This window comes from Hordeum vulgare, chromosome 3H (genome assembly GCF_904849725.1).
Source record: "Hordeum vulgare subsp. vulgare chromosome 3H, MorexV3_pseudomolecules_assembly, whole genome shotgun sequence".
Classification (NCBI taxonomy): Eukaryota; Viridiplantae; Streptophyta; class Magnoliopsida; order Poales; family Poaceae; genus Hordeum; species Hordeum vulgare.
Genome location: NC_058520.1, coordinates 295578815 through 295600781, shown reverse-complemented (window position 1 = coordinate 295600781; position 21967 = coordinate 295578815). Strand labels below are relative to the sequence as shown.

Genomic DNA, 21967 nt, shown 5'->3' with positions numbered 1-21967 from the left:
GCCTTGCGGCCCTCAGGCAGTACCTCCAAAGTCCACACTTTGTTCTCATACATGGATCCTATCTCGGACTTCATGGCTTCTACCATTTGTTGGAATCTGGGCCCACCACTGCTTCTTCATAATTTGCAGGTTCATTGTTGTCCAACAACATGATTGATAAGACGGGATTACCGTACCACTCTGGAGCAGCACGTGGTCTCGTCGACCTGCGTGGTTCGACAGAAACTTGAACCGGAGTTTCATGATCATCACGATTAACTTCCTCCTCAACCGGCGTCGCAACGACAGAGGTTTCCCCTTGCCCTGCGCCACCATCCAGAGGGATGAGAGGTTCGACAACCTCGTCAAGTTCTATCTTCCTCCCACTCAATTCTCTCGAGAGAAACTCCTTCTCGAGAAAAGCTCTGTTTTTAGCAACAAATACTTTGCCCTCGGATTTGAGATAGAAGGTGTACCCAACTGTCTCTTTTGGGTAACCTATGAAGATGCACTTTTCCGCTTTGGGTTCCAGCTTTTCAGGCTGAAGCTTTTTGACATAAGCATCACATCCCCAAACTTTAAGAAACGACAACTTTGGCCTTTTGCCATACCACAGTTCGTATGGTGTCGTCTCAACGGATTTTGATGGTGCCCTATTTAAAGTGAATGCAGCTGTTTCTAATGCATAACCCCAAAAGAATAACGGCAAATCGGTAAGAGACATCATAGGTCGCACCATCTCTAATAAAGTACGATTACGATGTTCGGACACACCATTACGCGGTGGTGTTCCAGGCGGTGTCAACTGTGAAACAATTCCACATTGTCTTAAGTGAGCACCAAACTCGAAACTCAGATATTCACCCCCACGATCAGACCGTAGGAACTTGATCTTCTTGTTACGATGATTTTCAACTTCACTCTGAAATTGCTTGAACTTTTCAAATGTTTCAGACTTGTGCTTCATTAAGTAGACATAACCATATCTACTCAAATCGTCAGTGAAGGTGAGAAAATAACGATATCCGCCGCGTGCCTCTACGCTCATCGGACCACACACATCGGTATGTATGATTTCCAACAAGTCACTTGCACGCTCCATTGTTCCGGAGAACGGAGTTTTAGTCATCTTGCCCATGAGGCATGGTTCGCACGTGTCAAGTGAATCAAAGTCAAGTGACTCCAAAAGTCCATCGGCATGGAGTTTCTTCATGCGCTTTACACCAATATGACCTAAGCGGCAGTGCCACAAAAATATGGCGCTATCATTGTTAACTCTGACTCTTTTGGTCTCAATGTTATGTATGTGTGTATCGCTATCAAGATTCAATATGAACAATCCTCTCACACTGGGTGCATGACCATAAAAGATGTTACTCATAGAAATAGAACAACCATTATTCTCTGACTTAAAAGAGTAACCGTCTCGCAATAAACAAGATCCAGATATAATGTTCATGCTCAACGCAGGCACTAAATAACAATGATTCAAGTTCATAACTAATCCTGATGGTAACTGAAGTGAAACTGTGCCGACGGCGATTGCATCAACCTTGGAACCATTTCCTACGCGCATCGTCACTTCATCTTTCGCCAGCCTTCGTCTATTCCGCAGTTCCTGTTTCGAGTTGCAAATATGAGCAACAGAACCGGTATCGAATACCCAGGCACTACTACGAGAGCCGGTTAAGTACACATCAATAACATGTATATCAAATATACCTGATTTTTCTTTGGCCGCCTTCTTATCTGCCAGATACTTGGGGCAATTGCGCTTCCAGTGACCCATACCCTTGCAATAGTAACACTCTGTTTCAGGCTTAGGTCCAGCTTTGGGTTTCTTCGTCGGATTGGCAACAGGCTTGCCGCTCTTCTTTGAATTACCCTTCTTGCCTTTGCCGTTTCTCTTGAAACTAGTGGTCTTATTCACCATCAACACTTGATGCTCTTTACGGAGTTCAGACTCTGCGACTTTCAGCATCGCAAACAACTCGTCGGGTGACTTGTTCATCCCTTGCATGTTGTAGTTCAACACAAAGCCTTTATAGCTTGGCGGTAGTGATTGAAGGATTCTGTCAGTGATAGCCTCTTGCGGGAGTTCAATCCCCAGCTCAGCTAGACGGTTTGAGTACCCAGACATTTTGAGCACATGTTCACTGACAGACGAGTTCTCCTCCATCTTGCAAGCATAGAATTTATCGGAGGTCTCATACCTCTCGATCCGGGCGTTCTTCTGAAAGATAAACTTCAACTCCTGGAACATCTCAAATGCTCCATGACGCTCAAAGCGACGTTGAAGTCCCAGTTCTAAGCCATACAAGACTGCACATTGAACTACTGAGTAGTCCTCCTTACGTGCTAACCAAGCGTTCTTAACATCCTGATCAGCCGTAGCGGGTGGTTCATCTCCTAGCGCAGCATTAAGGACATAATCCTTCTTCCCAGCTTGTAAGATTAGCTTAAGATTACGAGCCCAGTCTACAAAGTTGCTTCCATCATCTTTCAACTTAGCTTTCTCTAGGAACGTATTAAAATTCAGGGTGACTGTCGCATGAGCCATGATCTACAACACAAATATATTCAAAGTGGACTTAGACTATGTTCAAGATAATTAGAGTTTAACTTAATAAAATTATTCGCTAAACTCCCACTCAAAAAGTACATCTCTCTAGTCATTTGAGTGGTTCATGATCCACTTACACTAGCTCAAGTCCGATCATCACGTGAGTTGAGTATAGTTTCAGTGGTAAGCATCCCTATGCTAATCATATCATCTATATGATTCATGATCGACCTTTCGGTCTCATGTGTTCCGAGGCCATGTCTGCACATGCTAGGCTCGTCAAGCTTAACCCGAGTGTTCCGCGTGCGCAACTGTTTTGCACCCGTTGTATGTGAACGTTGAGTCTATCACACCCGATCATCACGTGGTGTCTCGAAACGACGAACTGTAGCAACGGTGCATAGTCGGGGAGAACACAATTTCGTCTTGAAATTTTAGTGAGAGATCACCTCATAATGCTACCGTCGTTCTAAGCAAAATAAGGTGCATAAAAGGATTAACATCACATGCAATTCATAAGTGACATGATATGGCCATCATCACGTGCTTCTTGATCTCATCACCAAAGCACCGGCACGATCTTCTTGTCACCGGCGCCACACCATGATCTCCATCAACGTGTCGCCATCGGGGTTGTCGTGCTACTCATGCTATTACTACTAAAGCTACATCCTAGCAAAATAGTAAACGCATCTGCAAGCACAAACATTAGTATAAAGACAACCCTATGGCTCCGGCCGGTTGCCGTACCATCGACGTGCAAGTCGATATTATCTATTACAACATGATCATCTCATACATCCAATATATCACATCACATCGTTGGCCATATCACATCACAAGCATACCCTGCAAAAACAAGTTAGACGTCCTCTAATTTTGTTGTTGCATGTTTTACGTGGTGACCATGGGTATCTAGTAGGATCGCATCTTACTTACGTAAACACCACAACGGAGATATATGAGTTGCTATTTAACCTCATCCAAGGACCTCCTCGGTCAAATCCGATTCAACTAAAGTTGGAGAAACCGACACTTGCCAGTCATCTTTGAGCAACGGGGTTACTCGTAGCAATGAAACCAGTCTCTCGTAAGCGTACGAGTAATGTCGGTCCAAGCCGCTTCAATCCAACAATACCGCGGAATCAAGAAAAGACTAAGGAGGGCAGCAAAACGCACATGACCGCCCACAAAAACTTTTGTGTTCTACTCGAGAAGACATCTACGCATGAACCTAGCTCATGATGCCACTGTTGGGGAACGTCGCATGGGAAACAAAAAATTTCCTACGCGCACGAAGACCTATCATGGTGATGTCCATCTACGAGAGGGGATGTGTGATCTACGTACCCTTGTAGACCGTACAGCAGAAGTGTTAGTGAACGCGGTTGATGTAGTGGAACGTCCTCACGTCCCTCGATCCGCCCCGCGAACTATCCCGCGATCAGTCCCACGATCTAGTGCCGAACGGACGGCACCTCCGCGTTCAGCACACGTACAGCTCGACGATGATCTCGGCCTTCTTGATCCAGCAAGAGAGACGGAGAGCTAGAAGAGTTCTCCGGCAGCGTGATGGCGCTCCGGAGGTTGGTGATGATCTCGTCTCAGCAGAAACGCCCGAGCTCCGCAGAAACGCGATCTAGAGGAAAAACCGTGGAGGTATGTGGCCGGGCTGCCGTGGAAAAGTCGTCTCAAATCAGCCCTAAAACCTCCGTATATATAGGTGGGAGAGGGGGGACCTTGCCTTGGGGCTCAAGGAGCCCCAAGGGGGTCGGCCGAGCCAAAGGGGGGAAGGACTCCCCCCCAAACCGAGTCCTACTTGGTTTGGTGGGTGGAGTCCTTCTTTCCTTTCCCACCTCCTCCTTTTTTTTCTTTTCTCTTTGATTTTTCTTCCAATGCGCATAGGGCCCTTTTGGGCTGTCCCACCAGCCCACTAAGGGCTGGTGCGCCACCCTCAAGGCCTATGGGCTTCCCCGGGGTGGGTTGCCCCCCCCCCCCCCGGTGAACTCTCGGAACCCATTCGTCATTCCCGGTACATTCCCGGTAACTCCGAAAACCTTCCGGTAATCAAATGAGGTCATCCTATATATCAATCTTCGTTTCCGGACCATTCCGGAAACCCTCGTGACGTCCGTGATCTCATCCGGGACTCCGAACAACATTCGGTAACCAACCATATAACTCAAATACGCATAAAACAACGTCGAACCTTAAGTGTGCAGACCCTACGGGTTCGAGAACTATGTAGACATGACCCGAGAGACTCCTCGGTCAATATCCAATAGCGGGACCTGGATGCCCATATTGGATCCTACATATTCTACGAAGATCTTATCGTTTGAACCTCAGTGCCAAGGATTCATACAATCCCGTATGTCATTCCCTTTGTCCTTCGGTGTGTTACTTGCCCGAGATTCGATCGTCAGTATCCGCATACCTATTTCAATCTCGTTTACCGGCAAGTCTCTTTACTCGTTCCGTAATACAAGATCCCGCAACTTACACTAAGTTACATTGCTTGCAAGGCTTGTGTGTGATGTTGTATTACCGAGTGGGCCCCGAGATACCTGTCCGTCACACGGAGTGACAAATCCCAGTCTTGATCCATACTAACTCAACGAACACCTTCGGAGATACCTGTAGAGCATCTTTATAGTCACCCAGTTACGTTGCGACGTTTGATACACACAAAGTATTCCTCCGGTGTTAGTGAGTTATATGATCTCATGGTCATAGGAACAAATACTTGACACGCAGAAAACAGTAGCAACAAAATGACACGATCAACATGCTACGTCTATTAGTTTGGGTCTAGTCCATCACGTGATTCTCCTAATGACGTGATCCAGTTATCAAGCAACAACACCTTGTTCATAATCAGAAGACATTGACTATGTTTGATCAACTGGCTAGCCAACTAGAGGCTTGCTAGGGACAGTGTTTTGTCTATGTATCCACACATGTAAATGAGTCTTCATTCAATACAATTATAGCATGGATAATAAACGATTATCTTGATACAGGAATTATAATAATAACTATATTTATTATTGCCTCTAGGGCATAATTCCAACAAGAGGTGTCGGATTTGTTGCGCATGGGGAAGGACCACGAGTAGTGAGGAAAATCATCGAGCACAATAGGGTAGTACTAGTAGCCAGAGAAGCTTACAATGGGATATGTCCACAAGTCACAATGTATTAAATCAAATGGAGCAAAGGTTTTGCTAAATGAGGATGAGAATGGAAGGCGCAGCTGGCGACCTAATTGGCAAGCATTACAAGGGGAGTGAGGTGCCTTATTACATGTGCTAAGAAAATCTTTGGCTGGAGTAGACAAGGAGTGCGCGCCGGGATGTCCAAGCCGGCGATGCCACAGATCCGTCGTGGAGATGGTGAAGGCGGATGGTGAAGCTCGTTTATTGCCGAAGAAGGGGTAGAGATCACCATGGCTGACGGAGATCATGAGAACCCTCCGAGTGCGAAGCTCCTTCACAAGAAAACCAAAGGGGTAAAACTCAATTGAACAAGAATTGTCGCGAGTGAAGCGACGAACAGAAATGAGACTAGTGACGACAGTAGGGGAAACGAGCACATCAGTGAGGCAAAAATCGTAAGAGTGGAGGGTGGTGGAGCCGGAGGCGGTGACAGGTAGGTGATTCCCATTGCCGACAAGTATGCTAGAAGGGGCATGCTTTAAGGAATAACCAGACTTGGTGAGGTTACCTGGATTGCCTGTCACGTGAGAGGAAGCGTCGCTGTTGAGGTACCACTCAGGCGCGGGCTGGGGAGGGAAATCGCCGCTGATGTAGGCGGCGTTGAGCATGGCGGCGTGCTCCCAAGACGGTGACGGAGGTGGATAGAAGGTTGTTGGTGGCGACTGGAGCATGGGGTAGGCCTGCGCATGTGACCCGAGGCGCGGGCCAAGCACGCCCGCGGCATTTGGAGGGACCCAGCCGGGACGAGGGGGCGGCAGCGCCATGCCGTAGGGTGCGAAGTAGCCGATGAACGGTGCGGCAGGAGGGGCGGGGTGGCGCCCGGAGTTGTCGCCACGGCCGCGTCCACGACCACAGCCACAGCCACCGCGGTCACTACGACCTCGACCAGAGGGCGGAGGTGACGGATGAGGAGCGCCAGGGCCGCCGTGGTCACCGCCGTTGCTGTCACTTGGTCGATCGTTGGTGGCGCGGTCGCCCGTGCTGGAGCTGCCACTAGAGGAGCTGCCACCAGTCAGAGCGAAGGTCGAGGCGCTCTCCTCGGTCGCGCGTTGTGCTTGGGACTCGCCGGCTAGGGTGATTCGGGAGAGGACAGTGTCGAAGGGGAGGTCCTGATCGTCGATGATGACATGGATGGTGTCGAGTCGCTTGTCAGGGCCATGGAGAAACTGGGTGGTGAGATCCACCTCCGTGACGGCGTGATCGATGTCAGCCAAGCCATCGGTGAGGAGTTTCATGCGACGCGCATATCCGGAGACGGAAAGATCACCTTGCTTGAGGTTGCGATACTAGCGGTTGAGAATCATGTAACGAGCGGCGCGATTTGCAAGGAAGAAGTCCTTGATCTTGTGCCAGAGCGAAGGTGGTGGTGGCGCCGACGACGTGGTCACACATCGTGTCGGAGAGGGTGGCGTAGATCCAGAGGACGACATGAGCGTCCAGCTTGAGATAGGTAGCGGTGGCGTTGGGAGGGGGTGGATGCTCAGTGAAGTAAGAAACGCCATAGCGAATAAGAACCATGAGGAAGAAGGTCTTCCATTTGTGGTAGTTGTGATCGGCAGGGTTTAGAAGGAACTTGATATGATTGGGATGTGGTCGTTGTAGATCGGGTGGCGCGACGCAGGGCCAGGAGCAGTAGGAAGAACGGTGGCGTCGGAGGAGAAGAGAGGGGCGAACTGGGAGCCCGAGGCATTGCCGGAGACGGACGGTGGGGAAGAGGCAGCGGAGGAGGAGGGGTTCATGACCGCGACAGGCGCCGTTGGGGAGGAGAAGGAGCCCGACGAAGTGGTGGAGCTTGTGGCGGCGAAGGCGGAGGGAGAGGAGTCGGGTGTGGCCATGGAGGAACCTGAAAAATCTAATACCAAGTTGGAATGAATGTTTTCCTTCCTTGATTGAGTTACTTACAAAGTACACAATATATAGCCTAAGTTGTTCCTACAAGTGTGGCACGCAGGCCATTAGTGCTATAGATCCTACAAAGTAGGAGTGGTATCCTACAAAGTAGGAGTGGTTACAACACAACGTGACAATGCTATCTTATGTACAGCTTAACAGGGCCTGTAGTGTAGGATGATTGGGTGCAGGTGGCTCGTTCGGCGATCTTTCATGGCGTCAACCGTGCCTGATTTTTGTTCTTCTATGTCCTCCGTCAGAATCGAAGCAACGTTATGTGGCCACTGATCGACATGTCGTCGACAAGGGTGGGCTTTGCCCTAAGTGTTTCAGTCTATGGGAATGGGCTTGGCCTTGTTGTTTTGATTTGTGCTCGGTTTTAAGGAAGTATTACTCCTTGATCCAAGCAACTTTTTTGATACTACTTAGGGCCTCCTTTACATCTTATTTCACCTTAAATTTAAGGAAGTATTACTCCTTGATCCAAGCAACTTTTTTGATACTACTTAGGGCCTCCTTTACATCTTATTTCACCTTAAATTACATTTTAGGGATATTCTAGACTTTTCACCAAAGAACTATAAATACACAAGAACTGGATGACTTATTTCCACAACAGCTTGTGTGAGGCTTATACCCATCGCAGTTTATGCATGAGCTGGATCTCAAAAGAACTGTCCTTACTCTATTTACGTATATACTTATCCAACGCTACTTTGGAAGGAAAAAGTAGAAAGGAAACATGTAAAAAATGGATGTTGCTTGGGAGCCAACAGGCGACAGAAAAGGTCGTAAGGAAACAGGTCGGGTTTGTTTTGTTAGCACCGCGGCAGGGCAATCGTCAAATTAATTTTTAAAAACTCTGTTGTGGGCTACTCGTGACGTATACTTGCAAATGAGCAGGAGCCCACCAGACAAGAAAAATGGATTTATGCACCATGGAGCCCACGTAGACAAGAAGCAAGCACAACATGTCAATGCCACTCAAATAAAAATATGTCTTCATGTAAACACAACAATCCCAAGAGCAACTTAAGAAATCTAAGGCACAGGATAGACCTCCATCTAGAAGTCAGGGCCATTAAAAGACCAAACAGGTTAGCACCCAGCTCTACAAGAGAAGAGACGGGAGCATGGTAGGTTCAGTTGATGCTGGCTACAACGTCGCTACAAGAGAAGAGACGGGAGCATGGTAGGTTCAGTTGATGCTGGCTACAACGTCGCCATGGGCAAACACATCAGGTCCTCTTGAAACTGTCTCCGTGGACAAATACGGAGCCCTCACTCTGCAGAGTGCCAAGAGCAACACGGAGCTGCGTAAAAATTCAGGAATGCATTAGCATGTATGTATGTCAGGCCACCAAATCAGGGAAGTACTCAGTAAACTAATATAAAAGCGTTTAGATCACTAAAGTAGTGATCTAAACGCTCTTATACTCCCTCCGTCCCAAAATTCTTGTCTTAGATTTGTCTACAAATGGATGTATCTAAATACTAAAATGTGACTAGATACATTCATATCTACACAAATTTAAGACAAGAATTTTGGGACGAAGGGAGTATTAGTTTACAGAGGAAGTAGAAAAGAAACTTGGCTTGCCACTTACATCATGCTGATGAACTTCCATGGAGCTCTGCTTCCTCACTTCTTCCAGCAACTGTAAGGAAGGAACAGCACTTGGATCAGGACAAGGGGTATGGTATCAGGGAACACAACATGAACGGAACGGTCAGGTTTCGTTACCTCAGCCATACGCATCGAGGGCCCTCCAAGCTGCATTTTCTCCATGACAAGGTCTCGGATAGCTGAGACAAGGTTGTCACGTCTTTGCCTTTCACTTGCAGATACCCCAGTCATGATTAGATCCATATCAATCGTCCCTTTTGTGATTGGACAAAATATATCAGGACTGCAAACTAGTGAAACAAGAAATAAAATGTATGACAGGGTAAAGCAGGTCAAACTGACCTGTTGCATGATCAGTTGCAGATTGCTGCATGGCAACTTCAAGAAGCCTAAAGGCTTCTGCTACATCTCGCACTCCAACCTACCAAGCCACAAGATCAAAAAATTCAGTCTCCAAGACAAAACACAATGAAGATAGTATGAAGCTGAACATGGTAAACAAACACAAACAACAACAAAGGGTTTCAAGTCCCAAAGCTGATCATTAGCAAGTACACCAAAATCCGTGAATAAATATTACCACTTCTGAAAAACGCATTCGTGCCAGTGCTTCACTAAGACGGATCAAGCTCTCAATTTGCCTAGCTGTTGCTGTGATGACCTGCCCACCAGTTAGAAAATCAGCCATGGCTTATTATAATTAAAAGCATATGAGCAAGACGGTACAACTAGACTACCTTCTTTCTGCTCCCAGGATTGTTCCCTCTTTTCCTCATCTCAACATAGCCACGGGTCAATTCTTCTGCAGCTTCATCAGATAACTTTGGCTGAATAAACTTTCTTGCATAGCTGATGTACGCAACTAACGTGGGCAAATCCAAGACCTGGTGCTCCACTACCTGCATAGTGGCATGAATAACAACTATTCAGTAACTGGATGATCCTAGGACAGTGTTATAATTCATTAAATTCTTGTACTGTTGAGTCTTTGTCAAACGGAGCAGTTTCGTTAATAAAGCTTCAGGTATAAGATCTGGGACTTACTTCTGGATTCTCGAAATGCAATGAGACAATATGCTTAGCAAGGCGTCTATCAGTTTGTTCGTCTGCCTTGTCCAATATCAGATAAATCAGGTCAAACCTGCATAAAGAATACATGAAGACGGTTACAGTACTTCTAATCTTTTGTCCATGTTACAGTACTTATAATTGTTTGTCCAATTACATTTCATGAAGCAGAACAACTTACCTTGACAGCAGTGTTGGAGGAAGGTGGATATTGTCAATCACAGAAAGTCTTGGATTGTAACGCGATTCAGATGGATTTGCACATGCTAGGACAGATGTTCTAGCATTCAAAGATGCAATAATTCCAGCCTTTGCAATGGATACAGTCTGCTGCTCCATCACCTGTATATTTAAGGAACATATTTAGGTAATCATATGTTCAATGCAAATTCAGAGGGGACAGTTCAGCGAGAGGGCAAACCTCATGCAGCATGCTTCGGGCATTATCAGACATCTTATCAAACTCATCAATACAGCAAACACCTTTGTCACTCAAAACAAGTGCTCCACTCTCAAGAACCTAAGATGCACAATGCCGGTTATTAAAGATGCAAGTACATAAGATTTATTATGAAAATGATAGGAATCATGGCAACATACAGTTTCACCAGTTTCAGGGTCCTTCGCAACATAAGCAGTAAGGCCAACTGCTGAACTGCCTCTTCCACTTGTGTAAATACCACGAGGAGATAGTTTATGCATGTATTGGAGAAGCTGGGATTTGCTTGTTCCAGGATCACCAACAAGCAAAATATTGATGTCACCTCTGAAGTTAGCTCCAGAAGGAAGCCTCAAAGCATTGCCACCAAAAAGCTAAGCAGTATATAGCATTTAACTATTAGCTTGCGAGACAAACTTCTGAAGGGAAAGACAAATATTGCATGAACATACCTGGCAAAGCAGGCCCCTCTTAACATCATCCAGTTCCCATATGTTTGGAGCCAGTGATCTAGTCAATCTATCATAGATGTCAGGCAACTTTGAAAGCTCTTTTAATTTATCTATCTGCAATCAGAAAAGAAGAGAGTATTAATAAGATTTCCATAAAGTCCAATCCAAAAGATAAAGGGACATTGGAACAGACCTTATCTGTGACATGGCTGTCTTCAGAAGACTTGCTAGCATTGGTGTTATCAGTATCCATAGAGTCCTCAATATGAAGTCTGGACTTGTCTGTCTTCTTTATGTGAAGGCAATCAATGTATGTCTGATCAATGAAGGAAATTATTGACAATATGTCAGCACAATTTAAAGCGTTTTCAGACAAGAAAATCATATAACAAATAGGATAACTCTCAATCCTGTATCATCTACCTTGAATATTGACTTCACAGTCCTCTGACTTGGTCCGATTCTGATACTCATGGCCCTGTATATCCCAGTTATCTATCAAAAGGTGCAAAGGGAAAATTAACACTTCCGACAAACCCAGAAGCAAAGATATTTTTCAATGGAAACAAAGTTATACTCCTAACCTCAACCCTATCTCCAGGCTTTCCAGCATCAACAAGCTTATCATGCATCAAAACACTGACTGTATGAGGAGTGCCACCTTCCGGTATCTCATCTGGTGTTTCCTGCAACTTTATGATCTGCTTGTCCGCAAATCTAGTTGTGAACAATATATTCCATCAAATAGTCAGGACACTGAATCAGTAAAGCATGGTAACAAGACAAGAGACTGAATGGAGAATATAGCTACCTGCATCGGTTATGCACTAGAGTCATAGAGTTTGAGGCTTTACATTGTTCTTTCTGACATATGTGTGGCTCAGTTACTCTCCCTAGAAAGGTAGAATTTTGAACATTAGTTTCATGATATAAGAATATAAATAGATGGAACATCGATCACCATATGATTTGTAACTAGTACTATCCCTAACCCTAAAAAGGTTAGAGCGGGCACATGAGGTGCTGATTTACTAAGTATTTCAAGAAAAAATGTAAATTAGCCGAGAGTTAAATTGGAGTCTGATCAAAAACAGATTAAGACAAGGGACAATCACAATCATGACAAGTAGTAGTCCATACTTTGTATGTACACAACAATATGTTAGCATCTAATGAACAGTAATCGAAATTACAAACAAAAAATTGAACACAAATCAGCATTGTGTGAAACAACTGTCATACCTCTGTCAACCATGACAGGTTCTGAGTAAAAGCCGCAAACAAGGCAGCGGAAGACAGCCTCCTTGAGCTCTGGTATGACGGAGCTGCCTCGAATTATCATACCCTTGATTGACACCATCTTCTCAATATCTGCAACAAAAAAGAATAGCCCGTCCGGTTAGACAATGGGCGGTCTTCTTGAGCCTTCGTTCTGAAAAAAAACAATGAGTGGGCACTAATGTTGGAACATCAACGGTCTAGGCACAGGTAATCACCTGACGGATTCAGATTCCTCAAGCAAATGGATGACTTGAGGTTGTAGATCCTGGTCTGTATGTGCTTCTCAAACAGCGGCTCCATACGCGCCACCAGGTCCATAAGGACGATGTCGAAGATGGCAAGCACTTCCAGCGGGTAGCGTACCATCTTGCCGTATAGGTCGGGATCGTGGTCGAACACGTCGTGTGCGTCAACGTCGAGCGACTCGCCGCCCTCGAGCTCAAGGATGCGGTGGATGGCGCGCATGTACTTGCCCTCGTCCATGACTGGGTCGACCCGGCCGGCGTCGCGGGGGTCCCGGAAGTGGCGCAGAAAACGCAGAATGGCAGCGTTCACGTCCTGAACACTGATATTGGTGCCCCAGACGAATACCGGGGTGGCATCGGCGCCGACGCCGCCGCCGTCGGTCTCGGGCGTGTCCTCCTCCCCAGCTTCGGAGGACGGCGGGACGTCGTCGGTGGACATGGGAGTGGACGGAGTTGGCGGAAACCGTCCAGTCCAGTTTTGGCGTTGCCGGCCGGCACCAGCACCGGACGGAATACGGCGGCCCGGTGGCGGCGGCGTCTCGAACCCGCCGAGGGAGGGAGACGAGGTGGGGCCGCGGCGGAGGCGCCCGCCGGCGCGGCGAGCGGACTGGGGAGGGGATGAGTTGGTGGCCGGGAGCGGGCTCGACGGGCGGACATCCGGCGCTACAAAATCAGCAAATACGGTAAGATTTTCGCCACGCGCATCGTTAGATCAGCAGAGAAATGACGCGGATCTGGAGAAGAGCTGGAGATTGGATCTTACAGTAGGGTGAGTTGCTGTTGCCGCCGCCGTTAGACGCCATGGCTTGCGCGCAGAGAGAGGCGAGAGAGGGAGAGGGAGAGGGAGAGAGACGAGGGTTGGGGTGGAGATGAGCGGGAGGTGGAGGGGAGGGGCACGGGGCTGGGGTAAATGGCGGGAGGCGGCGGCGGGAAGAGAGGAATGGCGGGAAGAGATGCGGTGTTTCCCGCCAAGTAATGGGTTGGCAGTTTATGGGCTGCTACTGTGTTACAGAAAGGGGAATGGCAGCTGGGCCGATACAGACACTTTAACCAGGTTTGGACTCTCAGGAGCCCATCAAATACATCTCAGGATACTTTTTTCAGCGGACGATAATAAAACTTGTGGCACGTATCTATTTTTAAAATCATTATTAATTAAATAATACTTCTTTCAAAGTCACAGAAGCCCATCAAATACGGAGTACATCTCAGGATACTTTTTCAGCGAACGGTAATAAAACTCGTGACACGTATCTATCGTTAAAATAACTAATTAAAGAGTATTCTTTCAAAAGGTCACTTCCATCTCTTTAGGTTGTGACGGGTAGCATATTGTATATATGTTGTTTGTAGAGTTTTTTTCTTTTTTTTAGATATTTGTTTTTTTTAATATTTTATCTCTTAAATCGTGTGTTCAAATGTTAAACCTTTTTTATTATTCGATTCCTTGAATCGAGGTCTTTAAAATTATATCTCATATTGATACGTTTGGACGAAAAAAAATTAAAAATGAAAAATTGCCTCCTGAGGAAGCTCGAACACATGCAAATAAAAGGAAAAAAAAGAGAAAAGCCCTATTTTAAAAGTAAAAAACGAGTGTGGAAAAATAATAAAATAAAATATATAAAAACATCCAGGATGTGACACCCGACGACAGCTAAGAACACACTAAATGACGGCGCCTAAGAATGAACCTTGAAAGGCTTTTGAAGAAGCGCTCTTTAATTAATGGGCAATGCTATGAGTCCTCCGGCGGATCTCTTTTAAAGATCCGCCACCACGCCAGCCGTTAGATCTGGTGTCAACCACCGGTTAGCCTCGTCCTTATCACTGCAACAACGGTTGTGTTGCAGAATCTTTTGTAACAAAAATCATGTTGCGGAAACTATTGCAATAGAGGTATTGTTGCGGTTTTTTTTGCAACAGAGATCTTGTTGCGGTTTTTTTGCAACAAAGACCTTGTTCTTTCGCGGAATCTTTTTACAACAGAGGTTCTATTACAGTTTCTTATGAAATAGAGGTCTTCCCAACCTTCTTTTCTTTTGCAGAAACTTTTTGCAACATTGGTCCCGTTGTAGAGCACCTAACACATGTTCCTTTTGTTTTAAGATAGAAATGAGTAGGTCCAAAAGGGCACGTGGCAGGTGGAGAGGCTAACGGATGCGACCGAGAAATCCGTCAGCTGATTGTTAGTGTTTCCCTTAATTAATTGCTCTCACGTAATGCTTCTTAATACGTCACGCTTATAGCAGCAGCGCTATTGGCCAAGCCCAGTACTGTAGCTGCACACGAGTTCTTTTTCTGTGGTGTTTTTTAACAGTTGTTTCACTGTTTTACATCCGGTTTTTTTGGGTTTTCTACGTTTTACTTTTTATTTTTTTCAACTTTATTTCTTTCTTTCTTTAGGGTTTTTTTTCTCAAAACACATGTCTAATTTTTTCATATACACTGTATATTTTTTGTATACATCAGAAATGTTTTTATACATGTTCACTTTTTTAAAATACATAAGCAAAATTATTTCAAATATATATTTTGATACCTATTTTCTCATGAAATACAACATTTTTGTGTACATTTAAAATATTTAACTTTTTCAAGTACATGATTAACATTTTTCAAACACATCTTTTGAACATTGTTTTTTAGTATGTTAAACTTTTTTGGAACATACGTTGAACTGTGTTTTATGATACAAAAAATTTTAAATTTTATGTTACAATTTTACACTGTATAAACAATTTTTAAAATGTCACAAACATAATTTTGAAATGTAAATGTTTTTCTAATGTGACGTGCACTTGCTTGTACGGGAGGAAATAATTTTCAAACATTACACAGACATTTTTTACTCCATCCGTTTCCTTTTGCTCCTTGCATTAGATTTATCTAAAATCAAATTCCCAATCTATGGGACCTACGAGGCCCCTTTGTGGTTCGATTGTGGGGATTCACGGACACAAAGAGCATCGCCAACTCATGCACGCTCGATTTAGACAGGTACGGTCGTTCGAAAGTGTAAAACCCTACATCATGTGTGTTGTGGATTATTTGAGTATGCCCAAGTTACAAGGAGCGCAACAACCCTACAAGGTGCTCGAGAGTGCTACTACACATGCAAATGGGCAAGTTTTCGACCTTTCTAAAGGCAGTCATGTGCCTCCTTTTATAGGCGAAGGGGGTTACCATAATGGTTAAAATAATCATTACACGAGGTAAAAAGTATATACTATAGCTGCCAAAACTACTAACAAGAGCTATAGTAGGAAATACCTAACTGTGGCGGATTAGGAGAGGCGCATTAAATGCGCCAAGAGGTGTCATGCTCGCGTTGTCTCCCTGCAACAATCGTCTCTCCTTCTTTGTCGCTCACCTAGCTACCTTTTATTCTTCCGCCACGCCGCGGGACGAGTGTCATTAAAGCTGTTGTAAATCTACCGAGATGCCACGCGTCCCGACAAGCTCTACCTAACCGTCTGTCCGCTCGACACCTAGCTGATGTAGACAATCAGCCTGATGATGTGGAGCGACGGCTTGGCAGTGGAGATCTTGTCGGGCGCGTGTGTTGTCGGGCCTTCTCCACCGGCCACGAGGCTCGCCGGTTGCTTTGACCTTTGCTTGGCGTTGTTTGGAGGTTGGTTTTCGCCCGGCAAGGCCTTGCCGGACCGAAGGTCACGGTCGTCTGTGCACAGTTCAGGGTTATGATGATGATTTTTATCGCCCGCCCATGGCACGCATCAAATGCAGGTTGTGGGAGACCCGCCAAGCTGGACTAGGAAAGGTGGTATGTGCGTCTTCTCCTCTTCTAGTAGGGGGACCCGCAGGTGCACGGTCCATTCCGACCATTTGTCTTCCTTTTTAGTGTGCCCTTTACGATGCGTGTTGCATGCAAGCCGCGACATTCGTGAAGGTGGGCAACCGCTTGTCGTGGGGTTCTCCACAAAGTTTTGGTGAAAGTTGCCTACCACAACCCTGGCCTTGATTTGAGCAAGGTTTTTTCCAAGCTGTTGAAAGGCTTTGACACCAGCGCCCTTGATGCCCTTGTTGCTCCCATCTCCGAGAGGGTCGGCTGTGTGACCCTAAACGGGTAGTTGTTTTGCGGTTGCCATGGTGCATGTATCAACAACATTTGCTTTGAATTAGCACCGTAGTTTTTTTCTCTTTGGATGTATTATATTTGTTTACTCAAAAGAATAGTTGATTTCCCTTATACTTGATCCTACAATTGTATGTTGTTGATCCCTACGCCATCTCTGTCCTAGCGCTTTAAGAACGGATCCTTAGTAGCCTATCGACGATCTCGCTGCCGGCAAAGCCACCTTGTCGTCGTTGTCACAGCTACTCCTGTCATCGAGCATGTAACAGCCCGAGACCGACACTCCAAATCCCTTCTGGTTATTTTGATGTTTGCCATGTGTTTCATTTTGTTGTCGCATTCATCGTCCCATCATTCACATCATTCTCATTGCATTGACACTCGCTTGCCGTCATTTTTCCAAAAGTGCATCCATTCGTAGTTGTCGGTTATCCCCGTTGATTGTTTCAATACCCCCACATGTTTGTTACATTTTTTGACTTGTATGTCATTGCCATGTGATGCTTGCTTTATTTTATTCTTGCATCATGCATCATGTTCATCAACTCGATGTGATTGTTTCCCTTATTATTACTATTGTTATTATTTTGTCCATATGTATTTGCAACTTCTATTTCTTCTCTTGCTCACTTTCATCTAACATGTGATCAAGTTTTCCCACTTGCCAATTCAACTTTCAACCTTCTTTTAATTTGAATTGGATATTTGAGTCTCATTTTAGTTGCTCAAATTAATGTTCAAAAGCTGCCCATAAATCACATCTAATGTGCACGGTCATCCATTAAATTTTTTGCCCCATCCAAGTCCATTTGAATGGGTTTCAATTTTGAATTTATTGTATTTTATTCAAACTTGTTCCAATTTTATCTTCCAAGAATCCTCAAACATTTTTTTATCAAATCCAGTGTATTTTTCCGATGTCCGAGGAATATCTACTCACATCTAATTACACTCCTACTCGTAACAAAAAAGAGAGACACCAAGGGGGGGGAGTCCCATCCCACGTGAAGCCCACCAAAACATACATATTTGTTCAGCCCAACCCCACCTATCTATATGTTCATCCTCTTCCTGGCGCACCATCGAGAGGCTCCACATCGATAGTCAGCTTGAGTTGACGGTCCGAGAGCCCCCATAGGCCCCTATATAACATGCCCCGGTGCCCTATCTCCCCTAATAATAAACCACAGATCGCTTCTGCCGTATGTCGCTGGCGGTTTTGCAAAAAGTCCTTATGTTTTCGGCTATTCAACCCGCGGTCCTTTTATGAGTTAAAAAACATTTCGTTTTTACGTGAACCCCCTCGCAATCACCCTCGCCTCCCCACCACCAGCACCGGGCTCTCCGCCACTGCCAGCCTCACCGCCTCCCCGCCGTCGCCCCTCGCCGACGCGCCCTCCTGGCCGCCCGCGCCCTCGGCCTCCTTGTCAGTCCGTCGCGCCGACGCCGCTGGCGCCGGCTCCGGTGCCCCCATGATGACGTACGGCGGCAGCTCCTGGTCCCCGCGCGTGGCCGTCCACTGCGCTGCCTGCTGGTTCTCCGTGTGCGCCCCGGGCGCCGCTGGCGGACCCATCTGCCGCGTACCCCACCGCGCCGACTCGGTGGGCGGTGTCGGGGCGGCGTCCTTGCCGTCCATGGCTTGCTGCGTTAGGGGGGACGACGAAGGCGGTGTAGCTCCAGTACCCGGCTGTGGGGCGGCGTACTTGCCCTCCAACTCCATGGCCTGCTGCGTGAGTGGGGAGGACGGGTGCGGCGGCGGCGCTCCCGGCTGTGGCGCGGCGGCGTCCTGGCCGTCCATGGCCTTTGGCATCGGGGGATAGGAGACCTGCGATCCTGGCTGTGGCGCGGTGGCGTGCTCCGTCGGGGGATAGAAGTGCGGCGCTCCTGCCTCGGCCTGTGGCGCGGGCGCGGTCGGCGGTGTGGTGTAGCCCTTGCCGTCCATGGCTGCTAGCTAGTGAAGCTCTCGGACGGACAGGGGAAGCGTCAAGCGTGGCACGGGGAGCACGGAGGTGATGGTGGAGGTGGTTGGATTTGGAACCGAAAGCGTGAGGCGGTTGATCCTGATGATGTTGAGGTGGAGAGCTCGAGGCGGGTGTGGTTCTTATAGGTCGGGCGGTGGCATGTCGACCGGGTCGCCACGAAGCTGCGACTTTGGGCGCGTGTCGTGTGCTTCATGAGCAAGGACCTTCGCTCCAGCTTGGGCATGGTGGGCCGTAGCTTTCGGGAAGGGTGAGTACGTGGAGGACGGAGGCTTAGCCGCGGCGACAACGTGTCCTGTAGCCGCTTCTTCCAATTCAAGCGATCTCTTTCGTGGAAAAGTCAAAACACATCGTGACTTGGATACTGGATCGCTAATGTATCTTACCTATTTAATTTTTAAATGTCTATTTATAATGTAATTTGAATCTATAGTGATGTGTATAATCTAAATATGATGTTATTTTACTTATTTAACATTTTTTAAATTCTATTTATGCAGTAAGTTTAAATAAAGATCTCAAGTCATGATTATTAGGTTAAGACGTGTTGTATGGTTTGCTTCCGTTGCAACGCACGGGCTCTTTTGTTAGTCTCCCTAATAATAATAAAGCAGATAATGCTTCTGCCGTACGTCATGCATATTTGCAGAAACCCCCTTATAGTTCCTTGAAATCAACCCGCACTACAGGATTTAGTAATGGTAAGTCAAGAAAATGTTTCAAATTTACAAAAAGGACCTTGTGTTTTTATCTATTCAACCTGCGATTTGTAGAACGATGGCGACGGCTAGAGCTTGCAGCGCGGCGCGACAGGGGCTGGGGAGGATTCGGAGGTGGACAGCGAGGTCGGCGGCCAAGCTCGCTCCTCCTCCTCCCCACCGCGCCGGACTATGCGCTCAATCTCGCTCGCCAAAGCGCCAGTTGCCCACCCGTGCTCCCGCCCTCGCCACGCCCGGTCGGCCCCGCCTCGCCCTGGAGCTGTCGCCGCCCCCACCTTGCCCTACGGCAGCAGCTCTCCGTGCCTGGAGGTGACCGCCGGCGTGCGTGGAGGACTGGCACTGCCCACCCGCATGCCAGGCTGCAACGTCGCGCCATTGCGCTCACCACCGAGGCTGCCCCGCTCACTGCATGCTCGTGCTCATGGCCAAGAGAAAAAGAAAAAACTGATATGTAAGAGAGGAAGAAGGAGAAAGGTATTGCGAGCTCTCGTGGCAGTCGAGCTTCGGCCACCATGGCTCATCCTTCCTGTCTGCATGTCCTTTGGTGCGCACCTCATTCCACCAAGCCTGGAGCTCCACGTCGTCGACGATGTCCACCGCACATGGGTAGTAGTGCGCCACATAATCAAACGCCCACTGCTTGATGGCATCCCAAATTAGCAGGCCATCGTTGGCATAGGGGTAATCATGTATTGCCAGCTCTAGCTTCCCATCCTCCCCTCTGACCGCCATGCCCCTCCAGATGAGGTCCTCCGGCAGCGCCTCCTTATCGAACCGCCACTACTCGGCGTAGGCCGCCGAGCTGATTTCCATGGAGTACTTCCCCGGCAAGAAGGTGCTCTCGATGATCCCGTCGGCGTTGATGAGCAAGCTGCGGGCCTGGGCATTGATCTCCATGGTGAACCGGAAGGACGGGTGCAGCAGCCGGTAGATGGGGTGCATCTGGCTCAGCTGCCTGTTGGCCACGATGATGTACGGCTCGACGCAGCAGTGTGTCCTCAGCCAGTGGGTGACAAGCTGATGGTAGCCAGTGTCGAGGGAGACGACATGAGCCTTGGCGAGCTGCCGCTGCCAGGACCCAGTGATGCTGGCTTCATGTGCTGATGCCGGCGTGAATACCTCACGCCACTGTGGCTTGCTCGCGGACTTGGGCCTCGTCAGCTCGATGGCGATGGGCCGGAGCGTGCCGTCGCCGGCGAGGAAGAAGAGCGCACGTGCCCCGTACAAGGTCGTGCCCTCCAGCTGCCGCACCTTGTTGACAAATGGAAGGTACAAGTCATGGTAGTCCAGCATGAACAGCTTCTTCTTAGCCACGGCCTGCATGCAGTCATATATATTAGGTGCTCAATTCTTACTACCAAATATATCATTTGCTCTCCAACCAAATATTTGGTGATATATATATAGATACCTCCTCGGCTGTCATGACACCGTTGATCTGCTCTTCAATGAACTCTTTAGTTATCAAGGAGTCCGTCGGGCCGTACGTTTGCTCGTCCAGCTTGCTCACCAGAGGCAACTCCTGCATGCATGGTTTTACTCATGCATATGGTACCATATGCATCTACTCTCTCCGTCCCAAAATACTTGTCTTAGGAGAAGATGTATCTAGATGTATGTTAGTTCTAGATACATCTATTTCTATACATTTGTGCGACAAGTAATTCCGGACGGAGGTATCTATATATACTGCTTCCTCCATTCCTAAATATAAGACCTTTTAAAGAATTTACAATGAACTATATATGGATGTATAAAGACATATTTTAGATAATCTGTGCTCGGCATAGAGATGATAGCGACCGAGCACGCAAGTCAACGCACGTTGGCGCAATCGAAAGTCAGAACAGAACAACCAACATTCAAAAATTAATCAATCTCGCACACCTTAATTATGCGTGGATATGCGTCCATGTCCAGCTTATTTTTTGTTACCATATTCAAAAATTAATCAACATTCAAAAATTAATCAATCTCACACACCTTCCGTGGTAAGCTTACCATATTTTTTGTTAGATGTGGTGTTAAGTGTATTTTTTAATGCATAGATGCTTAGTTTTTGTTACTAAGCTATCTTATAAAATTGTTTAATAATTAATTTTTTTATGCATTGATTGTTAGTCATTTCATCTATACCTAATTAATAATAAAGAGGCTATTGCTTCCGTCGGAAAACCCACCACGACATTTTCATAAAAAAGCCACTGTAATTTTTGTTACTCAACCCGCGCTCCATCATTTATCTGCAACGCAAAAGGAAAAACCGATTCGCTGCAAAAATTATACCCGTACGCATCGCCTCCTCCCGTCGATCCTGGGCCACCCTGGCCTGTGCCCAGGCCGCCGCCACACCACTCGCCGCCGCGGCCGACCTCAACCGCCACCCCTGTTGATGCGTCTGCTCGATGCAGA

At 47.0% G+C, this 21967-nt stretch overlaps 2 protein-coding genes and 1 pseudogene across 2 annotated transcripts; all 3 read right to left on the bottom strand.

Moving 5' to 3' along the window:
• Positions 1 to 8605: 8605 nt before the first annotated feature.
• Positions 8606 to 13696, bottom strand: LOC123443682 (DNA replication licensing factor MCM4). Its single transcript, XM_045120181.1, has 18 exons — positions 13525 to 13696; positions 12732 to 13424; positions 12478 to 12606; positions 12047 to 12128; positions 11820 to 11952; positions 11659 to 11730; positions 11429 to 11551; positions 11236 to 11349; positions 10945 to 11157; positions 10766 to 10864; positions 10526 to 10686; positions 10321 to 10417; positions 10014 to 10175; positions 9857 to 9937; positions 9619 to 9697; positions 9394 to 9530; positions 9257 to 9307; positions 8606 to 8962 (listed from the first exon to the last, which is right to left on the bottom strand). Exons 1-18 carry the CDS (start codon positions 13562 to 13564, stop codon positions 8888 to 8890), a joined length of 2541 nt encoding a protein of 846 aa, XP_044976116.1. The 5' UTR covers positions 13565 to 13696; the 3' UTR covers positions 8606 to 8887.
• Positions 13697 to 17677: 3981 nt separating this feature from the next.
• On the bottom strand, positions 17678 to 19282 carry LOC123439888 (predicted GPI-anchored protein 58). Its single transcript, XM_045116510.1, has one exon. The coding sequence runs from the start codon at positions 18797 to 18799 to the stop codon at positions 18167 to 18169; it is 633 nt and encodes a 210-aa protein (XP_044972445.1). The 5' UTR covers positions 18800 to 19282; the 3' UTR covers positions 17678 to 18166.
• A 747-nt stretch (positions 19283 to 20029) lies between these two features.
• On the bottom strand, positions 20030 to 21083 carry LOC123439887 (annotated as a pseudogene).
• Positions 21084 to 21967: the final 884 nt, after the last annotated feature.